The 26,682-nt window shown below is 35.7% G+C and overlaps 1 protein-coding gene across 2 annotated transcripts; it reads right to left on the bottom strand.

Moving 5' to 3' along the window:
- Positions 1-1,662: 1,662 nt before the first annotated feature.
- LOC143247174 (EKC/KEOPS complex subunit Tp53rkb-like) lies at positions 1,663-25,663 on the bottom strand. 2 transcript variants are annotated; one of them, XM_076494809.1, is made up of 3 exons: positions 25,250-25,663; positions 8,534-8,596; positions 1,663-2,299 (listed from the first exon to the last, which is right to left on the bottom strand). In XM_076494809.1, the coding sequence occupies exons 1-3, from the start codon at positions 25,443-25,445 to the stop codon at positions 1,803-1,805; spliced, it is 756 nt and encodes a 251-aa protein (XP_076350924.1). In that variant the 5' UTR covers positions 25,446-25,663; the 3' UTR covers positions 1,663-1,802. The 2 variants fall into 2 exon arrangements, with proteins under 2 accessions (XP_076350924.1, XP_076350926.1); XM_076494811.1 differs by lacking the exon at positions 8,534-8,596 and having other exon boundaries at positions 25,250-25,616.
- Between the last annotated feature and the right edge of the window lie 1,019 nt (positions 25,664-26,682).

Genomic DNA, 26,682 nt, shown 5'->3' with positions numbered 1-26,682 from the left:
AGTATTACCAATGGATGCAATCTCTAGTGTGAATAATACCCTAATGGTATCTTGTTCTTGCATTAATCCTTAAGGCTCAAGAGATTATTTGCTGCAACACAGAGACATTGTATAAAAACTTATGTAGGAGTGACACTAATTATATATCCAATATTTATGTTATACATTTTACAAAGGCAGATAGTGTTACAGTCAACTTATAGTTTTCATTTTTATTGTTAAGAGAGGATAAAAAAAATATATATGACAAGAAGGAGCAAAGAATGATAGAGTAGATTCTACTGTAATGTAGGCTATGAAAGTACTAGCTTTATGTATTGTTTCTGATCACTGGTATTGTCCCATTTTCAACATAACAAGCACCGCTGTATGCCACAAACTCCCACTGCATTCAATACATCTGTTTTTGTCTTTAGGCTGTATGGTGCAACTATTTGTCAGAAGAGCATTTCTGCACTTTTTTTAATTCATTAAATGATTGGTCTCAAACTTGTATCTTTATCCTCAGCATCTTTCAGTTGAGTGTTGAACTGCATCAGTTGTAGATGTCACATCTTGGTTTGTATTCAGTAGTACCTGAGAAAGGTCATTTCTAATACCTTGCATTTCCTCCCTTATCATAATTTTCCCATACTTGATTAACACATGATTTTCATGATTCTGCTTAGAGATTCATGATGTTATGTTATACCTTGCAGTTTTAATTATGTGGGATAACTAATAATAATCCAAATACTTAAGTAACTTCTCAGTCATTAAATGAACTAAAAACTAACTCAGTATCTGACTGATTCTCATATTTTAATGTAGCTTTGCTTTTAGATATTTAACAAAGTCTTTCAACCATTAATATTCATTAACATTCTATGTATTCTAGGATTATTTCTAAGCACTTTCTAAATCTAGATTTCTCCCATTTTATCAGCTTTCTCTAGTAGACAACTAAATTAAAACTTTGAAAATATTGTTGAAAAGGGAGTTTTTATTGAACTTAAATATTAACAAGAAACAAAGATTTTCTCAGATTCTGTTTAGGTAAACAAGCATAAGGGTTTACCATATTCTATTATGTTACTTGTAATCCTATAAAAGAATTACAAAATGCAGGGCATTTAATTTTCTTAAATTGAGCACAGCAGGTGATACATATTATCAGGAACTTTGCTTTTAAGCCAAGGCCTTTTCATAGATAAGAGCTAGTACATATATCAACCATTTATAAAGTTTAGAAACATCCATGAAGTGAAATGAATTGTAAGATGTATTTCTAAAAAAAACACCAAACAGAGATGAGTCAAAAATTGATGGAGATGGGAAATTTTTCTCAAATTCATAGGATAAGAGTACATATGTGGTATACACAGTATTTCTAACAACAAAGAAAGAAGTTCTGAAATTTATCAGTAAAACACATTCTTGATGTTAAAACATTAGCCCTATAGCTTCCTAAAATGTGTGCCAACTAGTTAAAAAAAAAGAAAAAAGCAAAAGCTACAGAACACTAATGAACAATATATGTACTGGTTTTCATTTTCACAATACATATTGTTATTATCCATTACTATTATATGGAAAGTAAGTGTGCATAACTTACAGATAACTACTTAATCAGTTTTCTAAAACATAACTGTAAGAAACTGTTACAAAACTCAAAAATTTACATTTATCATGAATAACAAACTTTGATGTTTTTTATTACTTTTAAGAAAGACATAAATGTTTACACTCAATCATCTACACTTGTATTATTTTCACAGACACCAAACATGAATGAATATAAACTCAAAACAATGAGATATTTTTTATCCAACCATTGTTCTTTTTCTTCCCCTCATTCTCACTTCTTCCAGTTTATTTAACACTTCAGATGATCCTTTCCCGCAGTTTCTGCTATAACTTTGTAAAAGAGTTTTAAAAAGTTCTTCTGTGTTAGGATGAGTACTAAGAAAAGCTCGTTCTAGTACATAGAGATCCACGCCTTTATCTTCAGCACTTCCATCCACATAACTGAGACCAAAATCAATGATGATGACATCTTGTGTTGAACAGTCTTTACCAAGTTTTACAAGCATATTTGATGTAGTTAAATCTCCATGAACAATATTGTTTTTGTGTAGAATTGCAATTATCTGACCTACTCTTTCCATCAGTTGTTTTAATTCTTTTAGTACATCATTCTTATTAGATTTTTGTACACTGTCTATGTGCATTCTCATTGTACGAGTATCTTCTGAAACATCTTCCATGATGATTACACGAGTACTGAAGTCAATACTGTAAACTGCTGGAGTATGAATACCTGCAAGAAGTGTAATAAAAAAGTATCTCAATAAAAAATGTCTCACAATATGGGTAATGAATACTGGAAGAAGAGCAACTATGAATATTAAATGGTGAGAAATTTCTCACAATATGAGCAATGGACATGTGAAAGGAGATATGTAAACTATTTAGATAAAAAATATCCTATCTTTAAAAAATGGAGTTTTCATATCTGGAAGGTGAAATATAATAGAATCCATTAAACTAAGAAACATGTTTCATAGAATGAGATATAATACTTGGAAGGTATAATAAAAACTATTCAAATAAAGTTTTCTGACATTATGTGGAACAAATATTTAGAAGTGAGATACAATAAAAATACCTGTAGAATGTTTATATATATATCTTATTATCTATTTATAATTTAGATTCATGTTTCTGATTAATGGTTTAGTAATAGTGCACAATAATGGACTCAGACTGATCCACAATGTACAAAGTAGTTTCAAACATACAAACAATTCACTTCCGAAAGATATATTAAGTACCTAATGTTAGATGATATTTAAAAGTACATAAATTTATGTTATGGCATATAGGTCACTGTTCACTTAAAATCAATGGATAAGAGAATTATAAAAACATATAACATCATGTAATTACATAACAAGACAAAACATGAAACAGACAAATGGCACTGTCACATATACAATATACACATCTTGTCCAGCTTTAATTTGCTACCTGTTGATTTCTTAAATAGTTTTGTGTGTGTGTTTTAATGTATTTTTGAATTATCTCACTACATTGTATATGAAAGCTATTTTACTTGAGCTTGACTTCAAATTTCATGAAATAGCACTTTTTTCAAAGTGAGCTACATTAACTAAAGTCATAATTTTTCTGATAAATACCTTCCTCCTCTCACATAAATAGCTATTCTTGTCCACTGCTTCTCTCTATATGCAAACTAATTTTTATGCATGTTACAACCCTTAACCCTCCCCCCATTAGAACTGGTTAATTCCAATGTGTCTGTTATGCAAATCATTGTGCAACAACCCTCCACCAATAAGAGCAAAACATACTCCCATTATGTATGTGACTCTCTTCTTTTTAATTATACCAAACTATAACTTTTGATTTTTGCAAAAAAATAAAAACATCAGTTTTCATGGTGAGGAAGTGTGAGAGGAGGTAAGTGCTTGTCAGAAATATATTTTTAGTGTAACAAAAATGTAACTTCCAATGTAGTACATTACTATCTCTCACATAAATAGCTAGAATCCCACAATGAATAGGTGAAGGGATTAGTCAAAGGGAAAGAAAGAAGCATACTTTGAAAGTATCTAAAGGATGCACTCTAAAATGACATAGATTTTAATTTCTGATGAGGGATACTGCACCATTGTTGATCCAATCCTAGTGGAAAGTATCAACAGTCAGAGCAAAAACATGAGTACTGGAGACAAAAAAAAACAGAGGTAATTTGTGGTTGATGGCATTGCAAAAGCATCTATGTGAGGAGTACCCCACTGAAGGCAAAGTCATTGAAAAACAAGAAGATCAAGAGACCATTTTGTCAGATATGTTTGGTCTGGATAGGAAAGCCAATCTGCAACAAAAGTGAAAGCACCTGGAACATGACTGCAATGATATGAATATCTTGTATGTGGGCCCAAATGAGATCCAGTCAACAAATACAGTGATTAAAAATGCCATCCTAGTGACTGAGATAAGCATTCAGTGTAGAATTGTCAGAATAGATCATTACCAGATGGATAAAATGAGCCAAAGCTCATTATACATTAGGAAACTCCATGAAAATGATATGGTAAGACCTCTCTGCCACAGATCAATACTCTGAAGCATAATGTTGATATACCCATGCCCCTTATGCGAGTCTTTTCCAACCACCATTGCAGGTCTTCCATGGAAGTGAGCAGCCAGGGAGAGGGGGAGAATATAAAAATGATACAGACATACTTGAAAAATATGATAGAAACCAGGAGACAAGGAAGATTAGTTGGTGAATCCAACCTATAACAGCCGCTGGAGAAATGTTCCTGGTAAAAGAAGGGTTAAATAGGTTAATAAAGCTGTGTGGACAACATAACTTTAGAAAGCATAAACAGGCAGAGAAAACAATGCAGACTGAAGTGAGAATAAATATCGGAAATGTAATGGAGATAAACAAGAGTGAGAGTGACATCACTCACACAAGCTACTCATATTTTGGGAAAACTATAATCTGGATACAGAAGGGTGAAGGATGAAGATAAACAGCCATTGACAAGCACACATAAAACAGGGCAAAAAAGTAAGTTATCAAGGTCAAGTGGTATAAAGAACATGTAGCCAAGGGTTCAAAAGGAGGTAGGGTAAGGGCATGGAGAACTACAATGAGGTCTTAATGAAGAAAAGTGTAAGGCAAAGTAGATGAAGGAGAAGAAAACAGTGAAACAAAGAGAAAAGGGCAGGAGAAGAACAAAAACTCTATGAATATGAAAGGTACTGATAAGGTTGCTCCATAACCAGCAATGGTAGACACAGATAAACCACTGTTGAACAGCCAGGTAAAAAAATTTGGAAATATGAGGAACAATACACTGGGAAAGAAAGTTACCATGGTGCAGAAATTAATGGCTGTTTTCTCTGATAAACCATTAAGGGTGAGTGATGCACCAAATTGTACAAAAAGGATGTTAGACATGTGAAAAGACTGGACAAATTGATGCATGAAGCTGAAGAATGGTGATGGCAGGATGACATATAGACAACTGAAGTTACCAGATAAAGGACTGGAAAAGTGTGACTAGTAATGGAAGGGATGCCTGAAGGAGGGTAAGAACTGAAAACCACAGCTGAGCAGGCCATAAAGAGGGAATGAGAAAGACTCAACAAAGAGTGGTTTGGATAATGGATGAAGTGCAGGGTAGAGGGCAGATGGGCATAAAGGTAAATGTTGCACCAATCCTGACTGAAATTATATATTGTCAAAAACAAAGAATGTGGAATTAGGGACTAAAAGAGAGTAGTTTAGAATTGAGATAAGTGGCAGAAGTGGAGCACCTTACTAGGCATACAACCATTAAAAACACCTGGGGATCAAGGGACCCCTTTGTTTTGAAATTCTTGTTAGGACAAGACAAACAATCTGCAATAAGACTCAAAGCATCCAGGACATAACATGCCAGTATGTGTATGTGATATGAAAGGACCCAGAAGAGGAATTCCAATGTTAAAAACAAAGCAAACATGAATGGTGCCCCTTTTGAATTGATGTTAGAAATAATGATCAAATTGTCTGCATGGATAGTGTACAATGTACCCCAAAGGTAAAGAGAAGAAATGATCCAAAGCATGATGGCTTCCAAAAATTGATCAATGACCTTTGATCTCTTGGAAATCCATAAATACCTGCAACCTATCATTGAACCATCTGTAAGAAGATGCAACTTGGGATGGGATAGCAGAAGAGGAATGCCAGCCATGGTGGTGTTCATGGCAAGAAATCAGGCTAAATGGACTTTCAGTAAGAAAATGAGAAGAATAACAAAGTCTAGAACATCCCAAGCAAGATTCCATTAATCTTGTAACACTCATTGAATACAAACACGTGAGCATGACCCAAGGAGATGAAGGCTTCCATGAAAGATCAAATCTCCTAAAAAGATAGAACCTCACATGCACTGAAATGAGGAGAGAACTGTGTATAAACACTAATAGCTAAATTAATCTCAACCAGAGAAAAAGGCTAGGCCTAACTGAGATAGAAGTTGAAAATCACTCCCAAATGGTCAGGATAAGAAAAGACTTCTCCAACATGATTATCCAGCCCACAGAAACTGTCTCTTGAAGGATTAAATGTATGTATGTGTATGTGAGATATTTGTTGGGATGAAACTAAAAGCAGCTTGCCATTCATGTAATTATGAAACTGCAGACCATGATAACGAAGAAAACTGGTAAAGGCTCAAAGCACCTGATAGAATATATGGGGTGAGGAAGCCAGACCAAGTGGGAGAGGTCAAAATGCAATGGTCAAATCAATATACTAAACATTCGTGGAAGAAAACAAAGATAATACTTGAATATCAGAGAAACATGGATATGAAGGTAATCATCTAAAACCTCTACATTCTTCATTCAATGACCCAAGAAAAATCCTCACCAAAGAGTGAGAAAAGACTCCATGATGATATGTCCCCTATATTCTTGGGATCTTGTAACAACTGGGAACAGAAACTTAGAGAAGAATGTAAAACTAGTTTGATAATGTCCTTGTAAAGAACTCAAACTGCATGGGCTAGATGTTGGCAGGAAAGTGTATCCCAAGAAGAAATAAAGGAAATGGAATTGTGGAATAACAGAGAATGCATGAGAATATGAAGACATATTCCTTCAAATAACACCTGAATCACCCAAGAATTCACAGGATTCGTGTGTAACAAAACATGGCAAAAAATGCTCCAACCATGTCAGAAGTGATGTTGTACTTACCAGCACAGTTGGCAGTGAGAGTTTTGGCAAGAAGCAATTTGACAACTAGCTGTCAAAACACAGAAGGGCATTAAAGGTCAAGGAGAGAAAAAAAGGAGAATGGCAAGACACAGAAATGGAAGAAGCTAAAAGCTGCAAAAGATGAGAGATCAAGGAGGAAGTGAAGAATCTTGATGAGCAGCCTCCACCCTGGACTCCAATAAGTCAGGAAAACCTCAAAAATAAAATAAAAGGTCACACACATAACACGAGTTAAAAGTGCATCCCTACCCAGGAGGTAGGTAGGTATTCAATGTTTATTGGCACAAAGCTACAAAACTATCTGTGCTAGACAAAATGTGGTATAGTATAGGTATATGGCAATTAATGTAAAAAGTAAAATATGTAAAATTAGGAACTGCCAGGAAGACTAAAGCAAGAAGTACACCTGAAGTTGCCAGGCTTCTGGACGTGCTATATGTGTAGTGTGATTGGGGAATGTCAGGCAATATACGATAGGTCAACACCAATCCAAAACCAGGTAGCTTCAAGAAGAATTTGGCTTTTGAGCTGCAATAGCAGAATAATCCCTACCATCTTCACCTCAAACCAAGTGAGGAAGAATAAGAGTTCAACATCTGAAGTGCAACTGAGTGAGGACTTATGTTGGCTTGTCCTGCACCAATTCAATACCACCTAAGAACCCAACATCTGGATAGTAGTAGGATGGGAAAAACCAGCTAGAGGGGTGAATCTTATACAAGAATAGAACACCATCACCCTGTTCTCCACTGAGTCATAGTGGTCTCACTCAAGAGGAAGCCATCATGGTCCATCACCCCAGCTGCTAAGAAATGGTAAGTAACAAGAACTCCCATATTCTACTTACAAACAGAAAGTGCACTTAGGGGTCTAGTGCAGTCTAACACAGTAATATAGTGGAACAAATGACCACAAAAACCTTATTTTGAAAAATAAAACCAGTACTTGGTTTTAAACTACTAGGTATGGAGAATGGGCAAGGATTTCCTGCCTCTTATACTCATGTTAGTCAGTAAGTGGGTTTTGTCTAAACTCAGCCTTCCAAAAATAATAAGCACCACAAGGATAACTCATGAGAGCCATTTTGAGGAAAAAAGGTAGAAAAAGAAAACTTAGAGACATTACAAGGTGTGGAGAATTGTGACAAGAGCACAGGAATAACTGTTTGTAAGTTTAGATGGTGAGAAATGACTACTGAAAATCCTCACCTCATAGACAAGAATTATAGGAAAAGTCCATTTCAAAGCCTGAGAAAGTCCAAAGCTACATGCATGACTCCACCATCTACAGGACCATGACAAACAAAAAGCACCCAGTGCCATCTTGGTAGCCTGTCTCGAATGAATTATGTCCTGTTGTTCAACAATAAATAGCCTGAAAATTACTATCTCTGTGTAATTCATGTTGTGAAAATAACAGTTACAAAGTGCACAAAGGCAGAAATCTAATAAAAAGTTAATTTTGTGCATGCTCACCAAAAAACTGATGTTGAGAAAACTCACTAAAGCAAAACAAAGACATGTCTTAACACACAAGTGTCAATTTGAGAAGTGGTGATAGAACAATAAGTATACAGATAACCAGGTGTGGAATATTTTCACATGCTCACTTACATACAACAAAACAGCAATATCATGTCTTAAAGCCAGTGATGAAAAAAAAAGTTTACACATAGAGGACAGCAGTGAAAGGAAAAAGCTAAATTTAAGAAGATATTATACATCATATTGTAAAGTATACTTACATTCTCTACATATTACCAATAGCCATTTGTAAGTTTGGTAAATCACTGCCTGCAACATATGAGCTAGGAAATCAAGCAGAAAAATAAACTTATCATAGTATTAGACATTTCAGAAAACTCCTCATGTCAAGCAGTGCAAAACAATTGTCACATTGTCATACTTGCAAAATTTGAATACATTTCTCATAACCCTCCCCAAAAAAGATACAGCACTGTGCAAATGTATTAGGGCAAAGTAAAAAATTAAATTTCAGGCTACTTTTAAAGAACAATGGAAACATCAAAACTCTATTAATCTTCATATTATCTTCTGGGTTGTAGAATCCTTTACCAATAATAGGCAAACTACTAGGTATACCATAATGGATTACCATCTGATAGTGCTTGCACTGGTCCATTATTTCATCTATTTAGCAAGTTTCTCCTATTGCCTCAGCAGAAAAACATCCCCAAACCATCACACAACACCCATGCTTCGTTGTAGATGCTATGCACAGAGGTATCTTTCACCTTTCTTCTGCTGAATGTACAACCTGGGTTTTGAATAAAGTGTTTCAAATTTGGACCCATCTGTTCATAACACCCTTTCCCAATCATCGACAGTCCAATTTTCATACTTGTTAGCAAATTTCTGTCTGTTGACAAGATTTGGAGATCAACGTGAAGGTTTTGTAACTGATACACAACCAGATATTCCATTCTTGTTCAGTATTCATGCTACTGTAGATCTGGACACTTTTTTGTCATTTGATACATAGTTGTTTATCTAATGCTTGAGATCAGTGGCAGTCTTCCCCCTGTCCTGAAGACTGCATAGCCAAAGATATCTGACATCAGTGTCACTGAGTTTAGGTGTTATGTCTCTTCATTTCCTACTTTCAAACGTACCTGTTTTGGTCACATGATCTTTACAGTGTTTGGAGAGAATTTTAATTTTGCAACAATTTGTCAGAGAACTGAATAAGCAACATGCAAAGCTGTATGTAATCTCTTTGCTCTACTAACAATTCTCTTTGCTTTTCAGGCTGTAGCATGACAACAAAACTTAATATGTAGTGTTAAACATTCTTTTTATCAAAGTTTATTTGTGGAGTGCTATTAAATTGATTTCATATGTTCTTTGCTAGCTTCTTTCAATATAGTTAAGACACTGCATGTGATACCGTGACAGTTATTTCAGACCTTAAATTCAATCAGTATGTTCATTCAACAAGACCTACTATGATATGTCATTAGCATGAGTACATGGGAGTTCTGAAGAATAAGTATTCTCATCCTGGCTCATTCAATAGTAATCAGTGAAGCATTACTACACTGTTGGAATTTGCATTATGTTATGGCATGGAAGAATTAGCACCATAAAATGGAAAGAATGACACTTAGGAATATTAAACATTATAAAAATTGTAATACCAAATTATCTAACCCAAAGATTATAAAAGCCCACAAAATATTCTAAATTAAACATTTTAACAGAATAAAAATGGTACCTAAACAATATTCTAAGAACTTCTGAGTGAAAAAACAGAAGAGCATGTATAACATGTCAACCAAACTACATCTACAATATTTATTGCCAATGATACCAGGAATCATCAGGCCAGCTGGCATACAACATACGTAGTGACAATCAAGGAACCATTTACATCATCAATTTCGTGAGCATCAGTTCTTACGGTGTAAACCATATTAAGCAATTGAACTTTAATTATTAACAATCTCCTTTAAATCATTTACAAATCATTACATGGGCAGGAATTAATAACATAATATTATTAATTACTGTTCAATTTAAATTAACTTAGTGATTAATAGTACTTTCTAAATGATTAATCAACAGGTCCATTAATTAACTACATTAAATTTACCATAACTAAAGTATTCCACAAACCATTGCACAAGACAAAAAAGTATTACAAGACCCTCACATTGTAATGTAACCTCCCTAATTTATCTAAACAATCACTGTGCCATGGTGGCTCAAAGTTGGACATACACTTGAACCAAAATAAACATAATCCTAGAGAGCCAATTATGCAACTTTATGCTTAACAGACAAAATATAATGATGTTATTTTGATTACTGAGTTGTTGATATAATATGAAACAGCAATTTTAATTGGTCATTTTTGTGACAACAGGGTTGACACTACAACTTCAATTTGTCAGTTGCTGGAATAATCAAAAACAGTAATAATTGTAAAACGAAACTTAAATTAACTGATTATTTTTGGGACATTAAATGATATAATTGTAATTTTGACATATTTTACTATCTCTACTTACATTACTGCATCATGATTAACTGTCTTCAACTCATGTTCAATAATTTTTTTAAGAATGCTCAATTTCAATATAAAACACAAGAGAACAAGAAATGCAAAGGAGAAAATAAAGTATTTTCAAACCAATGAAGAAAATATTCAGGTTTGTCAAATGAGCTTTATATTTGAAGTTTTAACACAAGCACCAAAAATATATATGCTACAAAAGTCCTGTAAGTACCATGACTGAATACAGAAAAAAACACAAACTACTGAGGAAACCATCTATGGTTCGGCTTGTTAACATGGTGGGAAAAACAAGTCAAAAGCTACATTGAGTAGCAGTTCAAATCATAAGCACTACACCAACAACAGCTGCATATAAAGGAAGCTGGAAAGGTCTCATTTCCAGAATTTAGAAAGAAAAAAATCTTACAAATAAAAGAAGAGCTAAACATATATATATACATACAAATGTGTATTGAAAACCAATAGTTAATACATTATTATTACAATGAAAATGTATTTCCAACAGACCTTCTCTCACACAGTACTATCTCAATTTTTGACTGCCCTCAATCCATTGATAATATACATTTTTGAAATCAGTTCACTAATCTTTACAGCGTATCAGTTTTGTGCCATTTCTGAACACGTATACAGCATGAAACTACTCTACATCAATAATATCGTGACACCTATATTGGCACAGCTAGAACCCTCTGTTATTCCTCACTTTCCAAAATCGGCATGTTTTAAACAAACACTGGCTGTGGGGAGGAAGGATGGAAAGTTTGTGAAGGGAGGCAAGTATCTATCATACATACATTTTCAATGCAAGAAAAATGTTAACTTCGAATATGCTCTTACCTTCTTCATACAAAGCATGACACCCACACTGCAAAATGAAGGGGCCAGTTTAAGAACACAATACAGCAACCAAATGAAAAGAAATTGCCCAGAAGGAATAACTGTGTTCCAAGATGAATGAAGCACACAAGTGGGATATCACATTACTTCAGGAAAAGGATTTTTACCCTTGAAGTAAGAAATGAACCTCAATCAGACAGATTTTATAAGTCATTCTAAGCATTAGGAAGATGTGCATAAATGCAAGTCTTTCTAAGGGATGCAATACACAGTAAAATATCAAAAATAACGTGTACAACCTGAACTGGAAAGATGAGGCTTATAATTCATCCTAATTAGAATTAGGAAACAAATATCGGAACATACTGTACTATAGATATAGTATTTACAGCATGTGGCCTACATTATACAGACTCAGCAACTTATCTGTAGGTAATTATATATGTAAAATGGCTGATATGGGTAGAGAAAGCACAATGCAGATAAGTGAAAAATGTTTCGACCTCCTTTGGTCATTATCAGGTTCACAAAGAAAGAAAGAGGTAACTGACTGATAGCTGACCGTATGTTTGAAGGAGGTTGTGTAATTGAGTGTAGGAATGTAGAGGGCATGCTTAGATGTTAGATTATATTAATTAATATAGGTATAATGGTATTCCTTTGTATTGGTTTATTTTAGACTTGAGTTGTTGTATAAGTAAGGCTTCTTTAGTTTTGTGTCTATGTTTGTTTCTTTAGTTAATATTTGGGTGTTTTCTGTGGTTATGTTGTGTTTATTTGATTTGTAGTGTTCAAAAACATGTGAAGGTGACTTTCTGTGTTCTTTGAATCTGGTTTCCATTTTTCTACTCGTTTCTCCAACATAGAAGTCGTGGCAGTTATCACATTGTATTTTGTAAATAATGTTGGTGTTGTGTTTGTCAGTGTAGTTTTTACATAGTATAGACCTTAGCTGAAAATAGTGTGTTATATGTCAAGCATCTGGAATAATAATAAGGAAGTTAACTTTCTGTTGAAACTAGACAAATCCTCAAAACAACTGTAGGAGCTAAAAGTACAACAAACCAAACCCAACATTATGGAGTTGTGATGTTGCTGTAAGAATGGGATATCTGTAAGTGATGTCATGAGCAGAAATCATAACTCACTCAAGTGTAACTGCAGAGAAGAGATTTCCTGTATCCTGCATTATGAGGAAGACAATGTCTCTAAACTTAACCACAGGAGCAGGTAAAGAAGCTCTTACAACTGGAATTAATGAAAAGAGAGGCCCCTGCTGTACACATCCATAGGAAGAGGGCAGTGTCATCCTAAAGCCAGTATTACAAGTAAGATTTTGCATAGGCTGAACCTAATGCAACCTACTATCCTATTTATATGCAAAAACGACTTCTGATGATGACCGAAGAAGGTCGAAACGTTGTTCGCTCTTCTATGTAAAATATTTTCTCAACCCAAACGAGCCGTTTTTGAATATAAATTTCTCAACAAGTGGGTTTCTCGACATCACCGACTACTATCCTATTATTCTTTGTACTGCTGTCCACCTGATAAAAAGCATCCAGGGGAAATGGAAGAAGTTTTGCCCTCTTCTCACTAAGTGGATAATCATGATTATGAATTATAATTTTCTAAACTCAGTGAGAAGGAAGTCTCCAAGGTCCACCATCCCAGTGACTGGAAAGTGGTAAGGGCTCCCATGCTCTACTGGAAGAAAAAAAGGAAGAATAAACATGGTTCAGAGTCTAGACCAATGTCACAACAGAGACAGAGCAATGACTATCCAATGAGTGACCCAGTTAAAGGTTTAGCAGGGATAAGCAGAAATCCCTTTCTGCTTTAATCAAGTTTAATATCAATAAAATACTTTTAGTAATTTTGTGAAACATTTAATTTTGACAGTGAGTACTTTCTTCAAAGTACTTTGTTGGTGTAAGTACAATATTTCACTGTAAATTTGAACTGTTTATTGAGCACTTGGGCTGAAGTTTTCAGACATCACTAATTTTGGTTGGCTGGTTGGTTGATTTAGTGTTTTATGGCACAAAGCAGCTAGGCTATCTGCACCAAACATCCGGGAAAAGGTAAAAGTAAAGTAAATGTACTAAAATTCATAAAAGAAAATGAAGGTAAAATAAAACAGTTTAAACACATAAGTAGCATAAAACCATTGTTGACATCTACTGTACAATGTTAAGAGAGAAACTACAGTAAGAAAAATTGTAAAGGACTTTCTGTAGCATAATAGTAATTATCATAACCTGCCAGGAAGACTAACAGGTAAGTACAAGAACCACCGTCAGTCACCTGAAGCTGGCCTTTTCAGTCCTGGTTCCAAGTTGTGTCATTATGGCCATTTTAAAAAAGTAAAGAAAAAAGTTTTAAAAGACGTGTAGCAAAATTTAAATAATAACTTCCATACGATGACTTACAGGTAGTTCTAACGGATAGTTCAAACAGCAGCATTAGTCATCTGAAGTTGGCCTTTCTAGTCCTGGTGTTAGAGATATTTAATGTTATGGCCATTTTCTAATTTCAAATTGAACAAGAGAGACTGTGATTCTTAAAAGGGAACCATATTAAAAAGGCTTAATGTATAAATTAAAAACTTAAATGACAGTAAAAAGATTAATGGCCATTAAAATCTAAAAACTTTATTAAGGGAACAGTGTCACCATCACCAATAACACTGTCTACCATAATGGACAAACCTTGGACAGAACATGTTTAAAATGGTGCTGTCGTTGAGAGTCCAAAATCCAATATAGGGTTTTATTTGGAAAAGCTTGTTTTCGCATTGCTCACTCCAAGTCCACTGCCAGCTGGCACGGAGCTGAGCCGTGAATACAGGACTACAGTCCATATATGGAATAGGCACAGTGATGACAGTGCCAAAGCAGATAGATTTAGCTGCCGTGTCTGCGAGTTCATTCCCGCAAAGACAAACGTGGCCTGGTATCCAGCAAAAATGGATAAAACTAGATGTTAAAGAGAAATGGGCCAGTTAGTTTTGAATAGCGGTGAGAACAGGGTGTGAACCAACGTGAGGCGATTCCAGGGCCAGTAGAGAACTAAGGAAGTCAGTATAAATAGTGCAGTTGGAGTACTGCTTACCTTCTATGTGATCCAGGGCAAGATAAATGGCATACATTTCAGTAGTGAACACAGAAGCTGTAGAGGGGATTCTGCATGCAACCACTGAACCACAACAAACCATGGAAGAGCCCACAGAGTCACCTGATTTTGAACCATCTGTACAAATAGGAATGGAAAGATTGGTCAAAAGATGTTCAGTAAATAAAAGACGGTACTTTCAATTGGGACTATCTGCTTTTCTCATGTGACTTAAAGAAAGGTCACATTTGGGGACTGCAATGAGCCATGGTGGGATGGGCTGACCAGTGAATACTGCAATGTTATCCAAGGACAGACCCAATTCATCCAACTATACCTGGATAAGAAGGCCAAAAGGAGAAATGGCAGATCGTCTGTTCTGAAAAAGTATAGCCCATCGAGGAAGGAAAACACAACCCCAGGTGGGATGTTTTGATAAGTAACGAAGTTTCGAAGCATATATGGTAAAGACAGTTGCAAATGGCACAGGTACAAAGAAGGTTCATGAGACTACGTATAAGCTCTGAACTGGCATGGTGCAGAAAACCCCAGTGCAGAGCCGAAGTCCTTGATAATGAATGGAGTCCAGCATCTTTAAAGCTGAGGGTCTGGCAGAGCCATATACCAGTGATCCAAAGTTGTGTTTTGATAAAATAAGAGCACGATATATCTTAATACAGAACATCGATCTACTCCCCAAGTGGTGGTAGAGAGGACACGAAGAATGTTCAGTGCTCTTGTACATTTGACCTGTAGCTGCTTAATGTATGGTATAAAAGTCAGCTTATGATCAAAGATAACCCCCAAGAACTTTGTCTCAGGAACCACATGCAGTGCAACTTCACCAATACGGAGTTCAGGATCAGAGTGAATACCCAGTTGGTAGCAAAGTGCATGCAAATGGTTTTAGAGAAAGATAAATAAAAGCCATTTTCTGTGGTCCACTTCAGTACATGATTGATGGAAGTTTGTAGCTGCTGCTCAATATGTCCCATGTTCGATGACTGACATGAGATGTGCAAATTGTGGACATAGAGCCCATTTGCAACAGTGATAGGGAGTTGTTCAGTGACATCATTAATCTTTATACTGAAAAGTGTGACACTCAAAACACAGCCATGAGGGACTCCAAGTTCCTGTACAAAAGAACGGAGAAGTGTCGAACCCACACAAACGTGGAATCTCCTGTCCATTAAAATTTATAATAAACATGGGTAAATGGCCATGTAACCCATATGTATGGTGGTCTTGCAAAATGCCACACCTCCATGTTGTGTCATAAGCCTTCTCAATGTCAAAGAATATTGATACAAGATATTGGTGTTTGAGAAAGGCTTCTATGATTGATGTTTCAAGTCGAATTAGGTGGTCTGTGGTGGAGTGCTGTCATCGGAACCCACACTAGGTGGGCAAGAGGAGGTTGTTTGATTCGAGGAACCAAACAAGATGAGCATTAACCATCCTTTCTAAGGTCTTACAGAGACAGCTCGTCAAAGCAATTGGACGATAGTTTGAAGGAATCTTGGGATCTTTCCCTGACTTAGAGAAAGGTAAAATAATAGCCTGGTGCCAGGCATCAGGAAAAACATTCTCCTACCAGATCTGATTAAAGACAATTTGAAGGACATCAAGAGAAGCAGGAGATAGATGGTGCAGCATATCATAGTGTACATCATCAGGTCCAACAGATGTACTGCCAGACCGATGAAAGGCCATTTTCAGTTCCACCAGTGTAAAGTGACTATTTTAGTTAAAGAGACAGTCAGTTAAAAAGGAAAGAGGTGAACGCTCTGCTCGAGTCTTGATGGCCAAGAAGGTGGAGGAACAAGCAGAAGTGCTAGATACCCAGCAAAAGCTTTCACCTAGAATATCAGCAATGCTCCGGACATCAGCCACCTCCTGACCATTAGAGAGTAAGATCGAGAGGGGGACAGAATTGTAGTGCCCACTGACCTTTCGAATCCTGTCCCATATGACCTTGGAACTGGTGGTAGAAGATATGCTAGTTGTGAACTTAATCCAAGATTCCTTCTGGCTTTGACGTCTTACCCACCTAGAATGTGCACGAGCCCGTTGGAAAGCGACGAGGTTTGAAAGTGTGGGATATCTACGAAAAGTATCCCAGGCCCGTTTTTGAGCCTTCTGTGCTAAGTGGCAAGCAGGATTCCACTGTGGACGAGAATATCGTGGAAAACGTGTCGAGGTTTTAGGAATACACTGAGCAGCTGCTTGTATAATACAGCCAGTTACCGCTGCCACACATTCGTCTATTGATGGCAGGATCAAGTTCTGTGAGAGCAGTAAAAGTGGACCAGTCTACCTGATCCAGCTTCCACCGGGACATGCGGGTAGGGTGGCACCAACCACGGCCAGTCTCTCTCAAAAGTATTGGAAAATGATCACTGCCTAGTGGATAATTGTCAACCCTCCATGAAAAATGGGAGAATAATGAAGGGGAGCAAACTGAGAGATCAATAGCGGTAAAGGACTGACTAGGTGCATGAAAATAAGTGGAAGAACCTGTACTGAAAAGAGAAAGATTGTGATCAGAGAGCATACACTCTACACAGCGCCCCTTCCCATCAATAACAGCACTTCCCCAGAGGGGATGATATCCATTATAGTCCCCCAGGAGTAGAAAGGGAGACGGCAACTGTTCAATGACAACATCAAGGTCTGATTGATCATATGTCTCTCCAGGGCACAGGTAGAGAGAACAAACAGTGATGGTATGACCCAAGGAAACACGGATGGCTATGGCCTCCAAGGGTGTGTTGAGTGCTAAAGACAGGGTGGGCACATGCTGATCAACCAATAATGCCACCCCTCCATGTACTCGTCCATCACACAGCCTGTCATTTCTGTACAGAGAAAATTGCGAAATGGTGACTGTATCAGCAGGTTTTAGAAATGTTTCTTGTAAGGAAAGACATACAGGATGGTAGGAAGCAATCAGTGTTTTGATATCATCCAGATTAGAACGTAAACCTTGACAGTTCCATTGTATCAAGGTGGCCATTTTTAATGACTGTTTACTACCACGTCTTTTTTCCTTACTCTCCTTAGTCGGAGGAGGTCTATCAACTTCCATGGATCCTCCCCTGGGTCAATTGAGCAGGTCTTTGGTAGTGGAAGGGGATTCCAGTGACTGAGGATGCGAATGAATGATTGTTTTGCATCTTGGGGTGGGAGAAGATGTATCTGAGGAAATGCCTATAACTCTAACCAAAGGATGTGGATCTTGGGGTTTGTTGGAATGAAGAAAGGGACAGAGATGGGTGTAGAAGTGGATTCACCAACTTTTATAACCATGGAGGTCAAAAGGCTTTTCATTTGTTTTGAGAACGATTCTCTTGGAGGCACAGAGAGATCTGTGTGCACTCCCACTGTAGTTGTGGAGCAAAGTGCAGCAGCATATGCCCAAGATGAAGTGATGGACAGCAATTTTCGAGCCTCAGGATAAGTAATGTTATGAATTATTTTCAAATGCTGCACCTCTTTTTCTTCCAACCATTTAGGGCAAGAACGAAAGTAGGACAGGTGAGAGCCATTGCAATAGACACAATGTGGTTTTCACACTCACAGGCATCATGGTCCTTGCCATCACAATGAGTACATGTCAGGGAACCATGACATGACGTCTTTGAGTGACCGAACCTCTGACAATGTAAACATTGGAGAGTGTTTGGAATGTACAGCCGTACCCTGCAATTAAGATAACCTGCCTTGATGGTGGGAGGTGCACGTGGTGATGTAAATGTCAGAATGAGGATATTGGTTAGCAATGTAACTCCATCTTTGCAAGTGGAGATATGCCTCACTGCAGAAACTCCTTGAGTGGAGAAACCAGCGAGAATCTCTGACTCAGAGATGTTCCTCAAATCCCTCTCAACAATAACTCCTCATGATGAATTCAAAGTAGCATGAGGTGTAACCTCAACCAATTGCCTTTGAATTCAAGAGGAGTTTACTGTGTTGAGATGTAGATGTTTCCACCAATATGTCTCCAGATCAAACATTCTTTACTGACTTTGGAGAGCCAGCAAGTCCCTCCAGTCCCTTCTGAATAAAAAAGGGGAACATTTGCCCTAAAGGTTTCTCTGAAAGAGAATGTAGGATAAGAAAATGAGGTACAACAGGTGGTACAGATGTTGAAGATTGCTGCTCAGAAACTTCAAGACGTGGTCATTTACCTATTAACTGTTTTCTAACTATTTTATTTAAATTTTTATTTGGAGGATCCATAGGAAAACAGGAAATTTTGGTGCCCACTGACCCCACCCACCATGGAGCCCTATGAGGGGACACACTACAATTTTAAGTAAGGACAGTGCAGCAGCACCAAGGTTTCGTGAGCAAACACCCATACACCAGCATCTGACACAATGTCCACAACACCTGTTGGGAACGTCCAACACTGGTACTTGGTTGACTCTAGCCCAAGTGGACCAGCCAAATGACCCAATGGGGCCACCCAAAGGCTGCCCGTCTACAGGAAATTCAAGGCCAAAGTGGTGTGTTAGCGTTGAACCCCTCAACCACTAGGATCTTCTCCTTCACTTCACGGGTCGCCATGCATGGCAAACGTGGGTGGATGTTTAGATTGTAGAGGAGGTAAACTGAAAGAACAGAACCTTTCCTGAGAGGTCCCCTCATCACGTACAGGAATCCACACCAAGGGGCTGATTTTGGTATACAAAATGCTTCTGTGAATGAAATTCTGCGAGAATGTTTACCACAAATTAGACCGTATAAATTTGTTTTTGCCTACCAGACCTACATGTGACTGAAACAAGGCCAGTGTTTTTTAATTTCTTATTATTTTTGTGCTTTATTATGGGAAATATCTGTTTTTTTTAGTATAATTAATAAAAAATGATGCAAGAAAGCTTGATACTCTTTACTGTTATTTAAAATTATTTTTCAAGAAGTGTTGGAAATTTATGTAACTATTTTTTTAGAGCTGTCCCACTTTAACAATATGTTGTTTGTTACTAAGAGTAAGGCCTGATACGAAAAGAAAAAATATCAGTGTACTCTTTTCTGGAAATACAGTAAAGATTGCTCAGCTATATTTTATGATGACCAAATGGTCAATGTTATAGTACTTGTTTGCTGTGTTTCAGAAGTTTAATTTACTTTAACCCTTTTGCAATGGGGTTGATATTACACATACATGTTTGTCTACATGCCAGTGCACATTAAGTATTTTTACTATTGCATTTGATACAGCATGTCTATATTCACAAAATTTAGCAGCCTTTTAGTAAAGATTACAAGTATTTTGTACACAAAAAACCACATTTTTTAATGAAATATTTTTACTAAAGATTTGTTTGTGAAAACAGTGTTTCATTATTAGTCTGAGAGCAAATTGATTTCATATTATGATTGCAAAACTATTCTTTGTCTCAAAAATCTCAATCATTATTTGCTTAATCTCTAAAACCACCTAAGTACATTTCAAACATTTATTTCCAGTAAGACACTATATTTTGTATTATTTTCTATGCTCTGTGTGCGGTCTGTCACTAGACCAACCTTGTAACCATCATAAACAAATTATGAAATAAATATAAATTGTTTTTTTTGTGCTATGATGACTACATATTATAACATGAAAATACAAATGTTTAGTCTAAGTAGCTCAAGTCTCATAATGCTATATATTTACATATATATTTATTTTTTATTATATTGATCTTCCAAGTCATGCCTGACTACCATTACAAGACTTACATTGACATAGTGCATATGCACTCACATCATGTATCCAGTAATACAAAACTGAACTTTCCTCTTCCCTGTCTTGGCTGTGTTTTATATATGTATATAGATTATTATTAAGCAGAAATAAATGATTAAAATTATTATTCTTTTTTTTTCACACCAATAAATCAGGAAGTAAAGCAAACAATTATCTCTTCTCATTTTGAACTTTGTACTCAATTGTTGCTGGACATAGGTTGCTAAACCTTTTAAAATTTTACACATGGAGGATACCAAACAAAACTTTTTTAGGTTTTATACAGTTACAGTTGAATAAACAAAAAATCATAAATAACTACATTGATACCACAGAATTCCATTATAATTTATTTCGCTTAGTAACTAAGATGTATTTAGATTTGAAAAGTATAAAACTTCAAGCAGACTAAAGACACAATCGACTTCATTGAAATCTTGAATCAAAGAATGTTGTAGCATTTTCACAGATTAATATGGTAGGAAAAACCTCTCTGGGGGACATTTGAAGCTGTTAATTGGTTATTCATGTCATATACTGAAGCAAGTGTGTATAAGGAAAGAGGTGAATGAGGCCACTGAAGGCGGTTCAGTACATTAGCCATATCTCAGCAAAATAAAAAGATATGAGGTTCTAATTTTATATTCTAGCTTGTTAATATTAGTAATTTGGTTGGTTGGTTGGTTGATTTGAATGAAACTATAGACTTAGTATTTTGACATCACAAACATCTAATTTTAAATATATCACACAACTCATTAAAATATATATTTGGATATGTTCTTTTACTATTTATTTTTAAATTAATTTATCTATAATACTAAAGTTTGAGTTATAATCTACAATTTAATTCCAAACTTATTTACATAATTTCATAAAACAGTAGTTCAATAAAATTTTGACCTGTGACATGTCATGAAAGATTTAATTCAATGATGTTTGATACAAAAAAGACTGCAGACCTTCACAGAGGAGCCATTTGTTTTATCATATTTTTCAGGAGTCTCAAGAACCACAAAGCACTATCAGATACATCATGATGGTGAACAAACCAACATTGAAATGAAAATGGAAACGAGCAGAAACATTTCAACAAGAAATAATTAACCTGATGAACATAAAATTGATGCATGAAGCATATTGTATAAAAGAAAGAAATGAGTTATGTTAAAGTTGTTAAACCATGATAGGTTCCATTTGTAACAGCTACTCGAAATGGGATGCAAAGTATTTCCCAAGTACTTGGAAAACTGAAATTAGGTTATAAGGAAAATGCAAAATTTGGTTTGATTAAGGACACAGCTCGACAATGGGCTATGTGTTTTTCAGATCACAAGCCTACAAACTTACCAATGAGGGGCAGCTGCTTAAAAAGTTGAGAATTTAAACTCTAGAGTGTGAAGAAGAAGGTATGAACAGAAAGAACCCTCATAAAAGTGAAATCAGTCAATTATTACAAAGATCTGGTGGAGGACGTTTATCTGAGAAAAAAAGATAATTAATAATTTGAAGTATGGAATTTATGAAATAGTAAACAAAACAACAATTAACCTTGATAAGATAAGAGATGAAACTGATACATGAAGCATATTGTATAAAAGAAAGAAATGAGAATAGTGAGCAAAAACTAAATGTAAAATAGCATACACATTGGCTATATAAAAGTTCTTATTATACCCATAATTTATGCAATTCAAAGATGAAACTATTGCTCAAGTATATGAGATATGTACAAGCTAAATCCTTGTTGGGCCAATGCCAATCCAAAATATATTTGGGAAAGAGATGGAACACTCTTTAAATATGGTACAAAAAGTCAACTAAGTTGCCTGACAGAAATGATTCTTAAGTTAGCCAGCATATTACCAAAATTGAAATTACAAAAGAAAATAGAAAATTCCTAGCTAAGATGAGGAAATACTTTGGTGGTTAGGGAATAAATGCAGTTATTTAAATAAAACAGGTGATTCACAGACAGATGCAAATATTCTGTTGAATGTAACATATAGTGTGACAAGCTTGAATTGTTACCAACTGAGGCACTAAGAAAAATATTATTGGGATTAAGGATCGAGTACTAAAGATCTACAAGGTGAAGGAAGGATTCCCATGGCGAAATCACTGAGCATTGGGAAAATATAATATAGTATTTTGCAAAAATAAACAAAACTGAAATGCCAAGCAATGGCAGAATATCCAACTTATTTATAAACAGAGAAGAAAGACAGGTACAAGAACTCATGAAAGCTTTGTGGCAGATTATTTCACAGTCATGTACAGGATGCAACCCAGACTTAACACACCATCTCACAACAAGGTATGCAGGACCGCCTGAATCTGATAGCTCTGCTCGGAAGTTGAGTTTCAAGCTCTTTCATTCTTTTCTTGAAAAGCAGTATCCAGCATACTTTACAGATGCCAAATTAGTTCATTACTATTCCCTCATTTGGGAATTATTTGAAAAAATCCAACTTCCTAGAAATCCACTGCATTCAATAGTTAATAGTGCTATTAAATGTAACAAGTATAGAGTGAGCATCCTTGGATTAGAAATAACTAGAAAATCTGTAACTGAATGCTGGATGAGATATCTATTACATCTATTACACCCTTGCCTTTAACCAGCCACTGAAAAGAGCCTTTTCTATAAATGTTGGCTTGGGCAAATAATCCACATCACCAGCTGGATAACAGTGTAATTGTAGTGCTCAAATCTCTAAGGCTTCTGAAAGAAGCTGTCTATTGCCATTTGGTAAAATTAAGAGTTGCTGGCTGAATATGATGCTTACTGGTAAATTTTACGACCATCAGAGGATTCATCACCAAGCAGATGAATGATCAGCTCCCAGGCAGTGAACATAAAAACATAAGTGAAGAACTAAAAAAAACAAGGCAGATCAAGTGCACCAGCAACATGATCGACTATCTTTGTTGATACTCACACAGGCATCAAAACTTGGTTTTTAGTGTTATAAGCCTTAATTCTTACTTCTGAGTCACTGGGGTAAGAGGGCATATGCATATAAGGAACAGTACTGACAGCTGGTTCCTGTGCTATTTTTCATACCAACTAGTCTTCTTCATAGCTCTTTATACACTCAGAATGTGAGAAGCACTGCATTGCTAGTGTTGTGTTTCAAACTAAAAGAGAAAGAAGTTTTAAAGAAAGAGCTTAATAATCTTCCTGAACACCACACTAAGTGGATAAAAAAGAAAATAACCATAACTATACAGAAATATTACTTAAGACCAATTTAGATTCTGGTGGCTTCTATTTCTTATGAATGACTGAAAGCTGAACAAAGTTAAAAGCCAAAAATAGTAAAATTAATGCCCAGAAGTTTGAAATACAGATCTTTTCCAAATAATTAAGGGGAATATACCTGTAACTTCTACCAATAGTACAACTGACATACTTACAAAACAAATGTCCAATGCCAATCAACTAATTTGGAAAAACAAAAAAATCAAGCTGAAATCTGTGGTATGTGATGATTCAATCAAAGATGAGGGTAATTTTAACCATAAATGGGACAGCACAAAATTATAAGAAAGAAAACTAAGCAATAGCCCATAAATGAAATTGCACTGCTCAGGAGATAACAACAAATGTTTTATGACATCACCTGAAACCACTATTGATATTTTTTCCAGATATTTGATCATTAAATTTAACTAAAATGATGGTTGCATGGTTGTGTACATTTTGTAACAAACTTTACACTGTATTCATAGACTCAGATCTTGAAACTTCTGGACACATTGAACAAACAGCAGTGTTTTTTCAGTAAGTGAAAATATATGCACTATGGATTTACGTGGTTGAAACATTTAACAGAATATATCATATGTGATTTATGACTCATCTATTCTATAATCTGTTGACAAATATTATGTAGCAACTACATGACTGAGCAATCAGGCTACTTCAACATGATTTTTTATTGAAATTTTGAAAAAGTAAAAGTTGTTTATGTAATACATGTTATAATAAAAAACAAGAAAGAAAAAATCTCAATATGATCAAAGCACTGTTAATAACTTCTAAAAATGGTTAGTTGCTCATTTAATGAATTTTGTCACACTCCATATCTCATACAAAATTTTCACTTGTGGTTATCATGAAAACTGAAAATATAATCACACTAGCAGTACTGTTATGTTTATTTCATTTTTTTACATAAAAGTCCACAACGGTTTACCTGTAGAGGCCATTTATTGCTATTTAACTTTCTTCAATATTTCAAATAAGTGATTTGTCCATGTCTGTTTATTAAACAATTTCTATGTTTGGTTTATTGTTTACTGTAAAACCAGTAAACTGTTGTTTACAGTGCAGCTATTATTTTAACTGCAGCAAGTGAACTACCACATGACAAAACCCATAGATACTTTTTATAATGTTCTTAGTCACATTCAGTTTCTTCACTTTTTTTACCTTTAAGTACATACCAAAAAAGACTAAGAAATCCAGGTTCTGAACATGCTATATCTTTGGTTGTAACAACATATATATTTTCAAAATTATAACTGTTCTGATATTTATTTTACCAGTAGTAAAATGGGTTTGGTGAATTTGAATGTTTTTTTTTTTCATGTTCCTACGCCAGTTTACTTCAAAGTAAGAAGGAGAACCAAACACAACAGTTATAAAAAAAATAATTTATTCTTAAAACAAACATTAATTCTGTATCTTACTAAAACTGGGTAAAATTTACTTACCTAGCATCCGACATCTAACAAGCGAACGTGCTTCTGCTTTCATCCTTTCTTTTGTGAGGCTTTCATCTAATGTTGGATGGCGGTACGTTTTCCTAAACCTCTCTTTAAAAATAGCCGGTTTCCCGAGAAAAAAACCTTTATAGATTTTAGCTTCAGCACCTTGTTTTACAAGCTCTTTGTCACCTGCAGTCTCCATTTTTATAAAACGTTAACCATAACTTACAGTATGATTAAACTTAAAAAAACAACGTTTTCAGATTTAAGTTCGATATTCAACCAATAAAATAAACAATACAGAACAACGTTCAGGACATCTAGTGGAGATATTTTAACAGATAGCGAATTCTGGGCAATAAAGTAATTAGACTGTAAATAATTTAATAATCATCATCATCATAAACACGTAAACATACACACAAACGTACACTGCTGGCCAAAATCTTAAGGTATGTGAACAAAAAAAATATGCAGTTTGCGTTGTCAGACTCAACTACTTATTTGAGTTGAGCTTCGAAAGATGAAAATAAGAAAAGGGAAAATAAAATAAAAAATTTTTAGCATTTAATAAGGAAAATCTGAACACTATGAAATTATCCTAGATATAAGCTGGTCAAAAGTTTAAGACCATACCAAAAAGAAGTCCTAAACAGGGTAGGAAATGCCCAATAAGAGTTCTCAGTAATGAGTTGCACGGCCGTCATTGCGAATAACTTCAAGCATTCGCTTTGGCATGGTTGATATAAGCGTTGGCAGAAGGCTGACTGGAATGTTATTCCAAGTGGTGAAAATGATTTCACGAAGATCATGCACTGTTTAAAATTGACGTCCATTTCTATAGACTTCTCTTGGCATCCATCCCAGACATTTTCAATGGGGTTCAATTCGGGCGAACACGCTGGATGGTCTACAAGAATCACGTTATTCGCCATGATTAAGTCCTTTGTCCTGTGGGCATTGTGGATTGCAGCGTTGTCTTGCTGAAAGATCCAGTTATTTCCACAGAAGCGAGGGCCTTCAGTCAATAAGGATGCTCTCTCCAACATGCCAATGTAGCCAGCTGCCGTTTGACGCCCCTGTATAATCATTGTTCCATGGAAGGAGAAAGCACCCCAGATCATGATGGAACCTCCTTCACTGTATCGTGTGGAAAATGTCTCCGGTGGGATATCTTTATCGTGACAGTAACGTTAAAAGCCATGTGGACCATCCAGGTTAAAGTTTTTCTCATCACAGAACAAAACCTTTTTCCACTTTTTTCCGTCCCATGTTTGGTGCTTCTCAGCAAAGTTTAACCGAGCTATTTCGTGGTGTGGAAGGAGGCGTGGCCTTTGAAGACGTTTATGATTTTTAAAGCCTTTCTCTCGTAGATGCTGTCTTATTGTTCTTGAGCTGCATTCTGCATCCGTAAGGGCCTTAATCTTGTTCGACGATCG

This window comes from Tachypleus tridentatus, chromosome 3 (assembly GCF_004210375.1).
Source record: "Tachypleus tridentatus isolate NWPU-2018 chromosome 3, ASM421037v1, whole genome shotgun sequence".
Lineage (NCBI taxonomy): Eukaryota > Metazoa > Arthropoda > Merostomata > Xiphosura > Limulidae > Tachypleus > Tachypleus tridentatus.
The sequence above is the reverse complement of the archived record's forward strand: the minus strand, read 5'-3'. Positions and strand labels throughout refer to the sequence as shown.